The sequence below is a fragment of the Carassius auratus genome, chromosome 32, assembly GCF_003368295.1.
Source record: "Carassius auratus strain Wakin chromosome 32, ASM336829v1, whole genome shotgun sequence".
NCBI lineage: Eukaryota > Metazoa > Chordata > Actinopteri > Cypriniformes > Cyprinidae > Carassius > Carassius auratus.
In genome coordinates this window covers 34819840-34839841 of record NC_039274.1, presented here as the reverse complement: position 1 = coordinate 34839841, position 20002 = coordinate 34819840, and the positions used below count along the sequence as shown (strand labels likewise).

Below are 20002 nucleotides of genomic sequence, written 5' to 3'. Positions count from 1 at the left end.
AGTCAGCTGTCCCACGATCCCACACCAGTCTGTAGAGGCCTGTTACTGCAGGTCTGAGTTTAAATTAACCCATTAGCAGCTACTGCTATGGCTTATTTATGAGCCACTGAGGCTGATGTCCCAGTTAGCCAGCACTGACAACATGCCATTAATGGTGATCTACAGCACACTGTCGAACCCAAAGGGACAAACGACAAGGTGGACGTATGTATGTGTGGAATGTAATGTAGAAAAGGTATGGAATGCATTAACTAAATGATCCAAGTTTTTCCCCCCTGTATTTCTCATTGACAAATCAGTTGGGGATCGGGAAAACCTCTTCCAGATTTGCATATTTGTAGATTCAGAACATTTTAAATTCTGATGCATAAGCCTAGACATTGATATGTAAGGGTTGAGCAGCTCTGATACAAATGTCTGGGTCCAGGGATTGCTCTCGGTCAGCAAAAAAGCCTTCTCTCAGGACCGATAGGAAAGAAAAGTAGGGGAGGTGAAATGAAGGTTAAACTGAAGGCAGTCTGCAAAAAAGAGGGAGAGGATTGATGAGGATGACGATATGAGGATAATGTGCCGAAAGAGAGTGCAGTGTTCATCTCACTTACAATAGAAAGATTGTGGTGGGGTGGGGGGGGTATGGACGGATGGACAGTGCAATCACAGTGGACAATGGATCCGCACTGTGAAATTGCATGGAGGTAATGAAGGTGAGACATAGAAGCTGAATGGAAGAGGTGACAGGAGAGTGAGAAACAGAGAAGGGGAGCAAAGGAAAAAGTAATTGGAACCTCAGAATTGAATGAGGAAAGTAAGAGGGGCTAGATCAGATGAAATAGTCTCACTTTAAATCTGATGTTGGGGTTAAAGGTCATGTGATGTTTCGAGGGGTCCTATGTAGTCAGAATGAGGCCTTCTTGCATGCTGCAATTTATTGCTTCAAGAATCCTTACAGCGGTACACCAACATTACCAGCTCAGCTCTCCAGCACAAGGCCAGCAGAGGGTCATGGTTGTTTTTGTCTGTGCATCTGTCTTCTGGCATTTTAATGAAGCTTTGTTTAACTTATTTCAAATTAGGGCTGTCACAATATTTGGTTTTTCATATCACGTTATTGTGGCCATAAGAATTCATGATATCGATATATCATGATATCTATTTAATATTTATATTTAAACCTTGGGGCGAAAAGATATCAGACAAATTGTTTTTTAATTTGTTTATTGAGTTTTTCTTTTACACCCAACAAACATAAGGATACTGATGAACGCAGGACACAAGATTCTGGCTTTCTCCGTCTTCTTTGAAGCGCCTATGAAATAAGCGAGAAAATACTGTCAAGTTCAACAGTATGATGAATAAATATTAATGGTAACACTTTACAAGAAGATGTAATTTGTTAACATTAATGTATTAACTAACATGAATGAACAACGAACAATACATTTATTACACATTTTATTAATCTTTGTTAATGATAATTAAAATAGTGTCGTTCATGTTTTAGTCCACAATGCATTAATCTTTACAAACACAACTTGTGATTTTAATAAGGCATAAGTAAATGCTGAAATTAACATGAACAAAGATTAATAAATGCTGTGGAAATATCTATCATCATTATTTATGTTATTTCTATATGTTAACTAATGTAATTAACTGATTTTAACTAATGAACATTATTGAAGAATGACCGCAGATGAGGCATTAAGTGCATAGCACTGTGACCATTTTACAAGTTTAAAGGTGCCATCTGTAATGTTTGGCAAAAAAAATCAAGTCATACTCCACATTCCATAACAGATGGGGGCAGTATGCCTCAATAAAGTGAATTGGTCTACTCTAGAGTAACAAACGAGAAACGGCATAGTCTCTATGCTCCGCCCCTACTTTCACAACAACACTACAGCCATAGCCGAAGCCTAACTGTGCGTTCACACCGTCGGCGTCTAGAGCGTCAAAAATCGCTCTTGCTGCTCTGCTCACAACGCTGCAGAAAGATTTGTGAGGGCTCAGACGCTCTAACATAGATCGAATGCTTATTTTGTATTTAAAGCGGCCACAAAGCAAACAAGCTTGTTGATCTCGTGCAGACTAACCACAAGGAGGTATTACCTTATTAAATATTGTTGTGGATGAAATATTATGATCCTTTACTTAAAATGAACAATCTCAGACACCTTGGTCCACGTATCACTTTTAATTTATTTTTTATGTCCCTGTATGCAAACAGGGACACATCATAGATTAATACAAACACTAAACAGCAATAATCAACCTGTCCTTTATTTTGCTTGAGAACTAATGTGCCAACTCTCAAGCATTCACTGTGAGACACACGCAATTGACTCTTTTCACATGCTTTCACACCACACATCAATTTTTTCACGCACAGAAAAACCACAAAGCAAAGAGGACACGGAGACCAACATACTAGACAGAGCAGGTTAGTTATGATATAATAAAATGGGTAACGTTAAGTTATAGCTAGCTAATTATCAAATGCAGCTACGGTTAGCCATCGCTAACATTAGCACATTTATCGAACAGCCTTCGATACATTGCTATGTTATAACTTCCCGAAAACAAATACACAAACATATAAAAAAAACTTCTAGCGAAATACTAACAGCATCTAACTTACTGTTAGAAATGTTGCAAGTTCGGAGTCGAGCCTCATTTCTTTATGGTCCATCAGTTGTCTCCAGCGATTAAAAGCAGTGCCAATGTTTACTCTGGTTCGGCTCCTTATCGGATTTGATTTGTGATTCCGAGCGCGGTTGTTTCCCTGTAGCAGGTGTTGGTGGTAGGGGTCTCTTGCCAAGGGCTTGAGACATCATTTCTCTCTCTTCCCTGAACTGAAATGAAGTAACGTAGTGGGCTGTACTTTCCACACGATTGACATCAAGTTCAAGTACACGCCCACAAGCCGTGCGAGTTATTCGTGTATTGCAGGTTGGCTGGTGGTTATGTTGCCCGCATACCGCCTCCCATGGCCGAAACTGGTATTACGACACCTGTCGGGCCGGGGCTAGTAATGCTAATGCTAATTAAGGTTGATATCTCTGCAGCACTATAACTTGACATTTTTTTTATGACATCATCGCCCTTATTTCTTCTCATTCTTTTGATGCGTGTAGGTCATGTTATGGATATTTTACCTCAATTTTTGCATATGGCACCTTTAATGTAGAAATGTGGTCACTCAGCTTTTCAAGATAAGTTTTAATCGTGTAACTGTTAATAGATGTGAACAAAGAAATAAAGTGTTATGCACAGGCCGTGTTTATTGCAAATACAAAAATAAGACGAGTAAAGAAAACGCGGTACTTATTAAAATAATCACCTTTACTTAAATATATGGACACAGAAAACCGCTCTTAACAGGTTAATATAACATTTCCCCTTCTATGGCTAGAAAAATAATGACAACTTTGATGAACACGGCTCTCCTCAGAGTATCTTTGAGTTCTGCGTCTTCTTCTTGTGTGACAGTGTCAGCGTTAATTAAGGCACAATACCGCCACCTGGGAGCTCAACCAGGTGCTGGCCCTGGAGTTTTTACATGTGGTGTTATCATAAGAGAACTGTTCATTTTAAATATCGTGGTTATCGCTAATACTGGTGTATCGTCACACTAAATTAACACTATATCAATAACTGTTGTTTAAATATCACGGTTATCTTCAATACCGGTATATCACGACACCCCTATTTCAAATACTGTGCATAAATAGTATTCTAAATTCTGTAATGGTACTCTCTCTCTCTCTCTCTCTCTCTCGGATAAACTTTAGGGCTGGACTGTTATTCAAATATTTGTTCAGTGGATTGACATTCGATTTTCAATTTTGAGATTCTAATAATCCTTTTTTGTTGTTGTTGTTTTTTTACACCTAGCATCCCCCGTGAAATGATCTTCATTCGCGCTTGAATATAGCTGTTTTTTGTATTGTCGGGGCGACCAGTTTTAAGGACAGTCAGTTATGTTTACAGTTGTATTTTCACGTGAGCCAGGTATGGCGCAGCACGGTTGCAAGCGTTCTCAGCCCGGAATTCTCTTTTTTTCTTCTTAGCAATGCATATTACTAATCAAAAATTAAGTTTTCATATATTAACACAAGGAAATTTACAAAATATATTCATGGAACATTATCTTTACTTAGTATTCTAATGATTTTTGGCATAAAAGAAAACTGGATAATTTTGACCCATACAATGTATTTTTTTTTCTATTGCTACAAATATGCCCATGCTACCTATGACTGGTTTTGTGATCTAAGGTCACATTTTATTCATTTTTAAAATAATAACTTTCCATAATTGTGAAAAACAGAACAGGTCAGTGTGTTACTCGCAGCATTATGTGTCAGCTCCTAATGAAGTGATTAGCCAAGTGGTGGTGGGTACCTTGCATTTGGTTGTTACTTGATTTAGCATGTGTTGATTTTGGACCCTTTCTGTAAGGTTGCTTGTTAAAGCCACCAATCTGCCTGAAGACTCTTAAGGTGAACTCCAATTTAGATTCAGGCAGTGTAGATTGCTCACAAAGCACCATTCATTTGAAAGGCACAGCAAATTCTATTTTTGTAGACGGCACATCCATTTTCCTGGCCGGTTGAACTGCATGTTCCCTCTTCCCAGGTCAGGGCCACTGAAAGCCACAGACACTATTTTATCATAGCTCCTTGTCCACTGTTCTTGCCCACTGTGAAGCTGGAGAGAGTGAATCATCCTCTCAGTCTGTCAAGAGAAATAGTGTTAGGAAGGCACTAACTGGCAGAGAAACAATTATGGCTTCAGCGACTCCTACATCCCCCCCATTTTCCCATCGACTGAGGCATCCCGCCCCCAGACCACGCTCTCTTTTCACGGTCTTATTGGACTTGATCTAATCCTCAGCTGTAATGATAACTGTTAGGCAGGATCGGGGGTTGTGCTGGATTTTAGTTGCACATGTTGAAGTTTGTGTTCATTTAAAAGATGTTTTCTTATGTAAAGCAACCTAAAGTAGGCATTTCTCCCAGAGCAGCGCTCAAGGACTCCTTAGTAAGAGAGACTCTCTAGATCATGGATCTCCACTTAGTGGATTTGGAGTTACAACCTTATTTTACTAGTGCAGATCTTTAGTCACTAAGCTACCACAAAGTCCCTTGGCAGCCATATTAGTAACGCCCCTGAGCAGCTGTTTCCAGCCATGCAAAAACAGCTCCTATCTACTTGAATAGAGAAAGACTTGAATTGCATTTAAATGTTGCATAATAATAATATTAATTATTTATGTTATTGTTTATATTAAAATTAATTTTTGTGCTTTTAAAAAGTTTTATTTTATTTATTTTTGTGGAAACCATGATACTTTTTCAGGAGGCTTTGATAAATGTAATTATTAATTATTATTTGAAATAAAGACCTTTTGTAACTTTAATAATGTCTTCACTGTCACTTTTAATCATTTTAATGCATACCTGCTCAAAAGTATTAAATATAATTTAGTAAATTTCTTGTAGTCATGATAAAGTTATATCGAAGTGCATTTTAAATGGACTTTATATTGTCGTATTGTTGTATGTTTATGTTGAAAAACACTTAAATGAGGATTTACAACATTTCTGGGGGGTTTTCTCTCTGTGTCTCTCTTCAGGATGGTCAAGCTAATGAATGTTCTAGAGTAAATTAACAGTCCATTGACCCTTTTAACTGCAGAGCAAGACTAAAGCCTACAGTACATACAGTATTCAGCATCATGATTTCTCCTGAGTGTTACACACTGCATCCTCTGCTTCTGCAGTCTCTGGCTGCTATCATGGCTGGCTTGTATAACTAGTTATGTGGGTGTGAGGAAATATATATATACCAACACCAGGAATGGAGTTTGCTTTTTTCTTTAAGTTAGATTAAAGTGAGAAAGCACGGGTTAGATTTGAGCTCCAGAAATAAATAAAACCTACTCTATTCAGAGAACTACAAAGCGGGCAGAAATATTTTAACATATTTATTTAGCTGAAGCCATTTTTCTCCCGTATAATTCACTAAATAATATGATATATTTCAACCTCCTAAAGCCTTGTCTGCTTTCAGCTGTCTCGATGCACGCATGTCAAAAAGATCTTGGCTCTCTGCTCCCTGCTCTCGTTGCTGCTGCATGAAAAGCAAATTGAAAAGGATATAGAATATTCTAGGACCGTGCATGTAATTCTGATCTTTTATAGCGAGAGTGGGAGACAGAGAGATGTGATTGTGTCTGGCGTCACTAGCTGTGTGTTCTGAGCACAGTGGGCCAGATGTTTGAGCAGAATTCAGGATCTGAAAGCCTTGAGGGGGAAACATTTAACAGCCTTCCCCCACGTGGCTCTACAGCTTCAACTTGTCTTCGCTTATCTTTATTCATTGACTCCGGGCGAATCTGTCTGTTTGCATTCCTCTTTATATTATTTTTTTTGTCTTCACATTCTCTCGTTGTATTCCCATGTGTGTAGAACAGTATGTGTGAATCTGTATGTGATGATCAGGTGTCTGTTCCCGTATCCCAGGTTTCTATTTCCTTCTGCTGCAGTTAATTTCAGTAGCATCATAGATCATTCATCAAGACGTGGCAGGTTTTATTCATCCCGGCCCCTCTTTCTTTCCGCTTTCTTTCACTATCAAAACACTCACCAAAGATGGCTAGGCCCAAATTACCCCAAATGAAAAATTTAACTTTTAAGTGGAGAAGGCTGTTAAATCACAGGCTCCTTGTTATCTTTTTCTTTTTCTCGATATGATGTCATTTGTATTTTTACCTCCCGCTAATCTCTATACTTTCTTTGAAGTTTACTACTTTCACAGACAATGTTTCACCACTGCCTTGCATGACCAGTGAACTTTTTTTTACCTGACTGTCTATCGTTTCACAAACTAAATTTACAAGACTATATTTATTTATTTATTTATTTATTTATTTATTTTTCCTCCATATCATTGAACCTGATTTGGCAAGGCTCATTGCCAATAGTGTAGCAGCTGGGGCATGATTAATCATTATATATATATATATATATATATATATATATATATATATATATATATATATATATACAGTACAGACCAAAAGTTTGGACACACCTTCTCATTCAAAGAGTTTTCTTAATTTTTTAATGACTATGAAAATTGTACTGTACTTTTGGTCTGTACTATATATATATATATACATATACATATACATATATATATAATTTTAATTTTTAGTAATCTTGTTTGTTTTTTAACCTTTCTAAATAGTTATATTAATAGTTTTATTTTGGTTTAAATTTTTAGTAATTTTGTTGATAGTAAACTTATTTCGTATTTGATTTACTTTTTTAAAATAAATATTGTTTTAACCCTTTCAAATTAAACGGGCTGTTTTTTGCTCACAGAACTATGTCTACTCAGGGGTGGCAAGTTTTCTTTTAGGTCAAATCTAGTTTATGCAGCACCATCTTTCAAAACAGCTTCTTGCAAAGCCTGTAATACATTCACAAAATAATCAGGGGTCAGTCACTCTTCCCTATAAGCAGTGCTGCATATGATACCCCACACAGAGTGTTTGGTTCATCAGTTTATAGAAGTTATTTTTACAGATACTTTTTACATATTTAATTTTCAATCTCTTTACAACCAACCCAGGACAAATTAACTAAAATCATTTCAAAAGTAATATAATAACAATGAACATAAAATAAAGTAATTAATCAAACATTTTACATTTAGATTAGGAAACTGGACCTCTTGTAGCAAAATATCAAAGAAATTTCAGATGACATGATCCCATTTACCTGCTTTTAAATACATTTTGATCTGGCAAAACCACTTATAATCTTTGATCACCCCACACACACATACGCTTGCACGTACAGGACTTAAGAAGGCCATATTAAGCAATGTGCTCCACAAACAGAGCAGTGTGATTTGCTCTGGGGTTAACTATGCTGTGTAACTGCTCTCTCAGTAAAAACACCAGTAGAGCTTGTCCTCCTTTCCAGTGATCCAGAAATCAATAGAACATAGCGGCTTGGGATTCTCATTCTGCCAGGTGGCTTCGAGAGTATAAGTGTGTGTGTGTGCTTTTCATTCTTCTGTGTCCTCTTATGCTGTTGCTATCTTTTAAGGTCTAATCTTTCATATCAGTATGAAAAGGTTGAACCATTGATACTAAAAAAGTATGTATGTGTGCATACATGCTCCCACTCTAAAACAAATATACTTTTTGGTTGCTCATGTGATGCAGGTACAATATGAATGAGACTTGTCTAGCCACTTGATTATCCTCTTCAATTATGAATGGTTTCTGGTGCTTCCCTTTGGCTTCCACCCCATCCCCACTCTTTCTCTTTCTCTCTTTGTACCCTCACTGTATGGTCTCTCTGTGTGTGTACAGAAACAGGAGAAGGTAATGAGAACACTAAATAGATCATACCCAGTTAGTTCTCTCCTAGAGATATGCACAAGAAATTGTGAGTGACTGAACTGTTGAAGTGGTTGTGTCATATACTATATGTTGCCAATGTAATGGAAAAACCATTGCATTATACACAGATCTAGAATTTCTTGGTCAATTATATATTTTTATTAATTATTGTTTTTGCTTTTAATTATTCATTTTTTTCAGGGTTCTTTGATAAATAGAACATTCAGAAGAACAGCATTTATTTGAAATAGAAACATGTCACCTTTAATCATTTTAAAGGTTTAGTTCATCCGAGAATGAAAATTCGTCTTCTACTCACACTCAAAGAATCCTTTCGGGCTTGAACTGATGGTAAAACGAAGGACATTATTAACCGTCTTTACGTTTATTTTGAAAGATGAAGCTCACGATTATGGAAAGGGGTGTTACATTTACTACGAGTGCTTGTGCTGTTTGTCCAATCACAATGCACTGGGTCAGTTGACCAATCAGAGCAGACTGTGATTGTCGGAAGGAGGGACTTTGTAGAAAACTAAGCGCTTGAGAGAGGCGGGCATAGAGGACCTACAATAATGTACAGTATTTGAAAAATAATGTTTTTTTTTAACATTAAAGCATGTCAGCATATTTTGTTAAATCAAATATACAACATAATGATATTTAAAAAGCATCATATGACCGCTTTAATGTAAAAATGTAAAGAGATCTTTTCGTTGTTTGTTTTAATCAGATAAAAAAAAGTCAATAAATGAGCCGGGGTTTTCTAGTACGATATCATCCCGAGTGTGTTCCACGGGCCCCCTTTATTTCACTTAATTTTGTTTTGTCTTTGTTTTCCTTCGTTGATTGGAACAGTATATGGGCTGTGGTACAGTGCATGTCTCTGTTCAGATGCCTCATCATACCTTGTCTGACCGCAAGATCAACTGAATACAGCAGACATTATGTACATTATGTGTTAGTTTGTCTTGTCTGATTTAAATACTTGAGGCTGCGGTTTCCGGTTCCTAATCAGGGCACAGCTTCTAGTGGCTGTTCTGAGAGGTTTTCAAGATGGTAAATGTAAAGAAATACTTCCATGGCTTTCATAATATATTTAAAAAAATCATAGTTTAATGTTTCTGCCTTGCTTTTTTATTTACACTATTCCCAAAAACTGTATAAAAAAAAGTTAGGCAGAGCAAAAATATTCAGGTGTAATGGAAAATAGATATAACACACTGTTCTCTTGTGCCATAGTGGTACATTTTTCAGAACTTTATACTCTACAAACATGATGGTGTTAAAACTTTTTTCACTTCTGTTCTGTGGACTGCAATAGACTCTAATGACAGCAAAATAACAATACTAGGAGAAAACAAACACTATGGGAGGGTAATTCACCTTCTGTTAGCAACATAATGTTCTTTTTCGGACATGGGGCATTTTATTTGGTGATTAGATATGACTTGGGCTCCCCATCACAGTCCTTTTTTGTGATGAGAACTGAAGCACTGTGTCCCATTGTATTAATGTCTAGGTAGGTACTAGGCTGTATTTTTATTTCTGATAAGTTACCAGCTCTATATGATATGTGTTTCATCTCTAAAAAACATAGCATGTGTAAATCTTTACTTTGATCTAGGCCTATTGAAGATAGCTCAGAATGTGTTTTCTTTATACTTCATAATGTAGCCAGCACCTTTTGTTTTAAGCAGGAGTATACAGAAGTAACCATTATAGGACCTTAAGAAATTGCCTTTATATTCAAGAGCTTTTTGCTTGGCTGCAGCGCAAAGAAAAAATACAGACCAGAAGCTTCTACAACCTAGTGAATGTACAGTACAATCTAATAGTTAGAGCCGTAATTAATATTCATGAGTTAGGCCAATAAGGTAAATACTGTAAGACCCTCCCAAAGTACACACTTTTTATATTGAATCTGTGTCAAACTATATGAAAAGTTAATGACACTTAGCAGTATTGGGCTTTTGTATTTGGAGCTTGGTGTCAGTACGTCTGCTCTCTTGCAGGAGCTGGCAGATTTGCGGCATGTCCACTCCAAGGTTAAAAAACAGTACCAGGAAAAGATGGCCGAGCTGGCACATGCTAACCGGCGTGTGGAGCAGCATGAGACAGAAGTTAAGAAGCTCCGACTGAGGGTGGAGGAACTAAAGAAAGAGCTGGGCCAGGCTGAAGATGAGGTGAACCAAAGCATTCACTCTAAATTATATTCATTATTGCTTCAAATGTGTTTTGTGGTTTTCTTTGTTTTGGCCATAGTTTTTTTTATTCACTTTAGTAATTTTGCATTGGCCCCATCACCATTATTATATTATATTATATTATATTATATTATATTATATTATATTATATTATATTATATTATATTATATTATATTATATTATATTATATTATATTATATTATATTATATTATATTATACAAAATAAATAATGAATTATATATGTAAAAAAATATATATATATTATTAGATAATTTTCCACTCATTCTTCCTGTCCGTTTTTACTGTCAGAAGTTTTTTTTTTTGATCATCAGCTAGGTGACATTGCATTAGTGACTTATTTAAATGAGTAGAATTCTCAGCAACAATTCTCAGTAAATCACAGAAAACCAAATCTTTAAGTTTTCTAGGCATATACAGTACACACGATTAATTCATGTAAACTATAGTATGTATTATGCATTTGTTTTAGTTGGATGAGGCTCATAACCAGACCAGAAAGCTACAGAGGTCCTTGGATGAGCAGGTGGAGCAGACAGAGAACCTACAAGTTCAGCTGGAGCACCTACAATCCAGGTAACCAGATAAATATATGCACTAGGGCTGCCCTCGACTAAAGAATTTTCTGGTTGACGAGTAGTCGTTTATTTTAAGCATTACTCGATTATTAGTAACACTTTTATTATAAACCATAGAAATCAAAATAATGAGCCTTAATTGCCTACATAGCCTAATAAGTGCTCAAGCGCACACACAAAAAGGCTTGCCGAAGCGCATCGGCAAATATAATAATTATGAATGTGTTAGTGAAAAACAGCAAGTACACTGCATTAACATTCTAATAATTTATTGATACACTAGTGCTCTCTGTTTTCGGTTTAAGAGATGAAGTCGACAACACTCTTCCTCTCCACCGTAGTGGATACGCCTTTGTTTCATACGGATTACATAATCTGAGAATATGTATATTCTATTTGAATAGGTTTATTCCAAATTTTCGCTCTCTATAGGTATATTTTTCATGTCTGTAATAAAGCAAGAATACACAGTTTTGAGTTTTGAAGTGACTAGCTAAAATTCAGAGAGACCGAGACGAAAGAAAGTGCATGCTGTTTGCTTTATTTTACAAAAGCACAACATTGCATTGTTATTCTGAGTGCACATCAATAAACAGGGTCTTTACAAATAAGAAACATGCATTACTCTTATCTGTATGATGACCAAAAATGACAAAGTATTTTAAGAGCAAATGATCAAACCGGCACCTCCATCTGTCCTGCAGTAACCCAAGCTTCCACACTCCACACAAACACGCGAACAGCGCACTTTTACTAGGCTAACATTAAATTGAGCTGCAATATAAAGTTGCTACTACATACATAATTTAGATGATAAGCCATATTTGAGGTCAATGAAAGTTAGGTGAGCGTATGGATATCCTTTCCGATGCACTATATTACGACATAGACCAGCCGTTAACGATTTGTCCATCACGGCTATGTGATTTTGCCATTTTGTGTGGAATTTATTTTTCTGCGACTAAGCAATAAAATTTTGGTCGACCAAGCGTCTTCTCTTAGACTAACTGTTAGTCAACTATTAGGGGGTAGCCCTAATATACACACACACTAACTCAGCAGTGTCTCTATAAACTGTGCGAGACGTTTGAGAATATTGTGTTCAGTTCAGATGTCTTCTGAGCAGTATTGAATACAGGATAAGCTTCTCTGTTACCCAACATCATGAATAAGATGGCAGGTTTATAGTGTAAACTGTCAATGATATCCTCGGCTCATTCTCTCTTTCAGTCTCACTCTCTCATTATTCTGCTTGCATTCAAGCTTGCACCTACACGCAGCCAATCCCAGGCTGCCAGGATGTGGGTTACCGTAGTAACAGGGAGACTTGCAGCAGTGTAGAGAGAACAGTGACAGGCATGGCGGCATGACGGTGTTTAGAGGGACTTTGATGGAAAGCTTCTAATGATTAAGACATTCACATGGCACAATTCCTCCACTTCACACCTGTGCAGATACATATGATTAAATTATGAGATTGTCATGAAGACATAAGTCATTTATCTAAAATATGCAACCTTACAGATTTTTTTGTTCTTAACACTGGATTTGTGCAAAGTTATATTTCCTTTTAGAAAGAGATGTCAGTTGGATTCAGTCCAGACTGTTGATAAACAAAATGGCTGACTTTGTGACATAAAATATAATCATAATGTAAAGGAGAGGAGAGGTGCTTGCCTGTGCATGATATAATGTGTTAGAAGTGGTTATTAGAGTATTGCTAAGCGTTTGCTAGGTAGTTATATGTGGTTGCTTACTGGTCCGTGTTAAAAGAGTTCACCCCCATGTCTCTGTGAAGTTCTTTTCCTAATTCTTATTCTTTAATGTATTGTTTATTTTATCATCTGCCAGGGAATCCTGTTCCTAAATGGTTCAATTAACAATTTTGTACTTTTAAGGAATAAGTATAAAAAACTGTTGCACTTTCATTGCTAAATAATGGAATACAAAATATGTAACAAAAAAAAAAAAAATATATATATATATATATATATATATATATATATATATATATATATATATATATATATATGATAGTAATATTTTAGTATGGTACACTGTCAGCAGTGGCAGAAGAATGCATATTTTAGTTTAAGTCCAAACATTTTTTAAAAGCCTTTATTATATCATGGCTAAAATATTAACAACAAGTAAAAATAGCAGCCAAACATTCTTTTTTTTTTTTTTTTTTAATAATTTATCCAAAGAACACCAAGAGATATGGGCATTATAAATAAGAAGCACTCTCTGCATTATTGCCATTGTTTAGGATATTCTTCAAATTCTTTTCTCAAAAATTTCTATATTCATGTCCAGGGCTCTAACGCTGTGGGGTGTTACAATATTAAGTTTAATAATTAAGCTTAGAGATTTGAACAAACCCCTAGCCCCAAGTATAAGCAATAACAATTCTATTCAGATTATGTTTGCTCAAAAACTTTAACCACTCTGTTGGGAGAAAAGGTTGCTTACTAGACTGTCAGCAAGTGCCATACATCACAGTGAAAGGGAAGAGTTGAAGAAAGGATGTGAGAACAATCAGACCGCCCTTCTGAGAGGTGGGCCAGGGTTCAGCACTATAGCAGTGATTGAGGAAGAGAGGAGCAGGCCATGGGTGGAGAGGGCGACAGATGGAGCTGAGCGCTTGTCCAAGTTGTCATGGAGACAGAGGATGGTCTAGGGGCTGATTTGGAGTAAGTGTTGTCAAGGTGACAGGAGAAGGCTGGAAATGACAGTATTAAGGATCTCATAGCACTTTAGTCATTGAGGTGACTTAGAGTCCATACCCATATCTGATGCCACAGGAAGTTCAGAGTCGCATCTTTTCCCAGCTGGCTCTGACTCTGCCCAATTCAAGCCCTGGAGCCAGAATACCATGAACAACAAAATCTGCGGTGGACACAGAGGATCAGATCTCATGATTGAGGTTGGCTCCTCTAACAGGGTGAACTGGCCCGGTGTCCCACTCGCAGCGGCTGTGTTTGCCTGTTAGTCTCGCAGCATGAGACGGCAGCACCATTTGGCACCCCCACTGTGCCTATTTGCTTCTTTCTTCATTGGAAAGCTGTGAACTCACAGGCTCTCATCTCTGGTTCACCCTTAGTGGCTTATTGTTGTTCTCTTGTTGTTGTCATCCCTGTTCTAATTCTCTTTTTTATTTGTGCCTCTCTGTCTCTTCCTCTCTCTTCCTCTCTCACTCAGTCTCTACAGAGAGTAGATGGTAATTGACTGTATGTGCTTCAGTCTATAATCACATAATCAAACTTGGTGTGTAAATCGATATATGAGGGCAGACAATGTTCCTAAGCCCTGCAGGAAGTAGAGCAGCGTGCCAGGTCTGCGTGTCACATATGCTACATTAGTACGACTCTTTGTTGTCCATATATGTTGACTGAGACACTCATGGTCTATTTGGAATGTAAAAACACCACAAAGCCCTTCAAGTTGCTCAAACAACATACATTACTTCAAATTATTTCACTATTTACTCACCCTTGTGTCATTCTAAACCTATTTTTTCTTCTGCAGAACGTAAAAAAAGAAATTAAGAAATATGTCAGTAGGCAAACTGTTTTGATGACCAATGTCTTGACCATTGTATTGGGGGGAAAAAATGCTGAGATATTTTTCAAAATATCTTCTTTTATGTTCCACAGATTAAAAAGTAATACAGGTGTGAAGTTGATCTCCTATGGCTTTATGATCTATAGTAAATCTAACTATATTACATCATATCTATTCATTTATGTACAAAAACATACATGCAGTGATGTATGTTTTGGTTTGTTGTATTTTTCTAAAATGTGTTTTTGCTGGTGTAAAATTTACTAAAATAGAGAATGCCATTTTTCTGGATCAAAATCACATTTTCAGCATGTCCACTTTGATACAGTAAAAAGCTCCAATAATATATGCACACTTGGCTTTGTTAAGGTCACAGGAGCATATTAAATTCAACATGAAATGGCTGTTACAATCCATTTTACCTCCATAAAGTAAAGTTTTTTTTTGGTGAAATGGGACATGAAATGAAAAAAAGTGGGGCTTAAACGTATTACAATTGTCTCTATTAGGCAGTTAGATCAAATCTGTTGAAATACAAATGGGATTGATGAAATCTGCTAAAAAGGAAAGTTATTTCAGTGGCAGAATTAATTGCAGTTTGCAGTTAGATCGATAACGTTTCAAGAAAATAAATGGGGTCAAATTTAATTCCTCAAATTCTCTTGAATTTAAAATTATTTAAAATATATAAATAACTATCATTATTTATAATATGTACAGTAGGGCTGTCCATGCGATTGTCATGTGCATCTCGTCAGTAAAGCCGGTTCCATGATTGGTAGTAAATCACCATCATCTGCTTTCAGATGGAGTGGCATTTACTACACAGAGCAGTAGTTCAGTGACAGTTAGGCAATATCACATTCATAACTGCAGATAAATCACATTCGATTATGAACGTGATATTGCCTAGCTTGTCAATGAATATGGCTCTGTGTAGTAAATACTGCTCCATCTGGAACCAGATGATGGCGATTTAAATCCAATCACGGAACCAGCTTTACTGACGTGTGTGTGTGTGTGTGACAGTGTTAATTCTCTGCAAAGCACTTTGTAGACCTGATAGCTTGAATGCTCTGAGGAATGTGCCAGATATGGTTCTCTGTGAAGGAATGAGCTTCCCAAAGACATAGGCATGATGACGGGGCTTTGCATGAGATGTGAATGTGCCTCCCCAGTTGTGTTCTTATCTGAGTTTCCAGACATTAACCTTCACTGACAGACAGGCAACTCATCAGCTTTGTGTGGCAGAGTGAACGGAAGGGCCATTTCTAGCCATTTTGACCCACTAGGCAAAATCCAGAATTTTTTGTGTGTTTAATTTTTTTTGTTGTTGTTTGAAATGTTGATTTAAAGTGTCAGTTTTTTCGTTATTATTTCAGTCCAGTAAAATGTAGTGTCAGTACGTGCACATATTGGCTCCCCCTCCTGCTGGTGGTGCCCTAGGCGACCGCCTAGTTTGCCTATGCCTAGAAACAGTACTGGGGAACGGCACAGGTTTTTTTTTTCATTATTATTTTGTACTAGCATGTGGGGAAGTAGAAAAGGGGGATATATTAATATTTCAAACAAAGGATAATGGAAATGTCTTTGCAGTAGAATGGGACTATCATATATAGAACAATAGAACAATTGGTCACATTGGGTTGCCATTGGTTTGGTAGCACAGAAGTCAATTCCATACTCTATTAATGCAGCATTTTTACATGAAAATAGAAAAAATATAATAACATTCCTAAGGGTCTCAATTGATTCTTTGCCCCATAATAAAATTGTAGAATAAAAGGCTGGCAGAGTTGCTGATCACGTGCTCAGGAACTATAAATGGGTAGTTGACATGAATTGTCAAGCAGTGACAGCAGTCTATCAGCTTAAACTATTTTACAATATTTCAGCATGAAAATTCAGCATGGCTACCACATGAATAAAAATATATATATAAATTACATTTAAAATATATCAGTTAATTTAAATAGTAAAAATATTTCACAATATTAAAGGCATTTTCTGTGGTAAATGCAGTATGGGTGAGCATAAGAGACTTATTTGAAAATAATAAGTGTGTGTGTGTGTGTGTGTGTGTGTGTGTGTGTGTGTGTGTGTGTGTGTGTGTGTGTGTGTGTGTGTGTGTGTGTGTGTGTGTGTATGTATGTATGCTAATAATTCTAATAATCCGGAGTGATTGGTCACATGGATTTTTCATTTCTAGTAAAGGACTTAAAAAACACAATAATCAAAAATGACAGAAAAATATGTATTTAAATTCTACATTTTAAATAATCTCCATGTTATTTGTGTCATCCGCATGCTAAAATATTCATAGTCTTTCCGATAAAGCCTGATGGCATGAGTCACTGTGTGGGCTCAACAAGAATCTTTTTTGTTTCATTGTTTGTGTGTGTCTCTGTATTTATGATCTCTAGTGTAAATTGCAGCCTTGTTAAGCTTTGGACTCAAAAAGCTTTTAGCCTCTGTGAGCGAGGCACTGTGGTCAAAACAGTGCAATGTGTAATTTAGCAGTGTTTAGTGTTTCCTGACAGTAGGTCCCTCTTCCGTGGAGGATCCTGGGCCCTTATTTGCCCCTGAGAGGCAAGAAGCTTTTCATCTGTTCAGTTATACAAACACTAACAATATAGTGAGTCATCAGCTGTTCAAAGACAAGAGGAGGGCTTTTTCCTCTCCCCTCTTTTCTAACATCAACCTCTTGTTCTTTTTGTTTTTGTTGTTATGATTGTTTTACATTACCTGTTTACACTGCCAGCACTTTAATAACCAGGAAATATTTTACTGATATGCCAAAAGGCCATTATTTCCTTACAGTTACATCACAAATGTACAAGTACAGTACTTGAAAAGAATAAAGATGCAAGACAGAGTGAGAGAGACTGAAAGAAAAAGGATGGGCATGAAAAAAGTGATGGAATGGAAGGGTCTTATGGGTACTGGTGACCAGCTGTTTGTGTTTACTGTTATAATACTCTCTAATATTCAGATATCTTATAAATCATTGTAAAAACAAAGATTTAATCTATTGTACTTCACACTGGTTGCTTATTCTGAGCTATTTTGCATTTGGACAGATAGAGAAAGCAACTCTATTTCAACATTACATTTAGAAATGTTGCCAGCGTTTATTTTCTGATGCACTGTTGACCTCAGCCAACTGAATTGATCTATTAGCACATATTAATGTTGTTTGCCAGTGGTTGTCATGCCAGCAATAATGGAGCATGTACTGTTACTTTGATTCCCAGAACTCCTGTTTTTATTGGTGTTTTTTTCTGATTCGTTGTACCTATTCTAATGGATGTAACCAAGAATGTACCAAGAACTTCTTTCTTTCTTTCATTATTTTAGATTTATTCATTGATTTATTTTTATTTTTTGGGAAAGGCTGAGGCGTCAGCAGAATCCTGGCCTCTTTGGCAAGATGAGGACATCAGCTTCCTCTCGTTTTGTGCCTGAAGATGCAGACGCCCCCCCTAGCGACCCAGATGAAGACGAGGAAGAGGAACTGCAGCTCCAGATCCCCTAAACTGTTCCCTCCAAACCTGGGAATGTACGAAAGACTCGCAGCTCACACCCAAGCATTTCACTTTCCCCTTCATTTCATCTCCCAGCTGAGTCCAGAAGAGGACAAAGACTTCGCAATCCTCAGCAGACAGATAAACACAAACAGTTTCAGTAGCCCCTTTTCAACAGCTTAAAGTGTGACGGAAATCTCATCTAAAAATCTGCTTCTCTGTCTCAACCAGTATATTCCTGGTTATAGTCCAAGATGGCACATAGATGATTGATCTAAAGATACACAGAACATTGTACACGTTCTTTGTACAGGTGTTAGACTCAATTGTTGAAACCCTATGACTTTTGAGGGTCATATGAGCACTAAAAAGCTCTTTGATGCCTAGTGACTCCTAGAATGCACATGGTAAAGTAATAAGAGCACACAGTTCAAAGCAAGGAAAAGCCAATTGTTACTTGTTCACACTTTTAAACAGTGATTCCCTGGAAATAAATTGACAAGGTCTAGACACATCACATTACTATCTATTATCTGACCTACAAAAAAAGCACCCATTGCTTTCCCCTGCCTCCCCTCTTCATTTTTTCCAATCACCTGCATTATCATTATTTTTCTTGCCACCCTTTCCTTCCAGTTGTTCCCTTTTGCTCTTCCCATTCATTTTGATTTCTTATTTAATCTTTTGTCAGCCCTCCCACACATCTCCGTGCCTTAACACCAACTCTCGCATCAATATTCAAAACCACCCATTCAGAACACGATTATGTTTCCTGTGTCTGGGGAACATTTAATTTATGCTGTGTTGTTACCGAAGAGGCAGGCAAATGATTTGGTTTTTGCAAGTAGTCCTGTTTTAATTGTCCCAGAGTTTTTCTTGGTGACCATATAAATGTGTTTCTGTCTTTGCAGTGGAGAACTAGTCTTGTTTTATATAGGAAGGGGGGAGGGGATTGTGGGTAGTTTGTGAAAGAGTCGGTTGGTAAATATATACAAGAATAATTGCGTTCTCCTTTTGCATTTCAACCTGTTGAAAGGGACCAGTGCGTTTAACTAATGTTCTGTTGATTTTAAACAGACTTTTAAGCAATATTATACTGTCTGCATCTGCAATAGGGACCAATACTGACTCATCTTCAACTGGGAAATTTGTACTGGTCTTATTAAAGTATTTATCAGATGTTTGTTTTTTACTTAAGTGGACTGTATAACAGTTTTTTGGTATTTTTCTGTGTTTGTATGTTACCTCTATAAATGTTTAGTGTATATACAGTAAATACTGGCTGTGTGACGGTTATTTTGTGTCAGAACAGTGTGATTTTAATCTATGCTGAGTTTGTGTGTGAAGGAAATGCATACATGTTTTGGAACAACATTGAGTCAGTTTTAGGTGAACTATCCCTTTAAAGCTCTTATATTCACCAATATTGCAGTGTTTTCGACTGCAATATTTTTATAAAATATTGCCATTTATTAAATTATTTATTTGTGCACTTTCTTTTTTACAAATTCTTTTTTAAAGTGGTTTATTCAGGAGAGCTTGATTATATAGCTGAGCAGACTCCAAACTAAATCATTTTTACTTTGCAGAAGACATTTACACCCTGCACTTGCAGATGCAGTTGAAAGGTGCTGGTGCACCAAAGCATAAGGTGCCAGGAACTAAAGTCCCTAGAGACCTATTATTTTGT

General features: G+C 36.8%; 1 protein-coding gene across 1 annotated transcript in view; it reads left to right on the top strand.

Moving 5' to 3' along the window:
• Positions 1-19792, top strand: part of LOC113052327 (coiled-coil domain-containing protein 102A-like) — a 60265-nt gene extending 40473 nt beyond the window's left edge. The window contains exons 7-9 of the mRNA XM_026216780.1: positions 10435-10605; positions 11119-11222; positions 18182-19792. Of these exons, the coding sequence (XP_026072565.1) occupies positions 10435-10605; positions 11119-11222; positions 18182-18323 (417 nt within the window). The 3' untranslated portion in view covers positions 18324-19792. The remainder of the gene's footprint in view (positions 1-10434; positions 10606-11118; positions 11223-18181) is intronic.
• Positions 19793-20002: the final 210 nt, after the last annotated feature.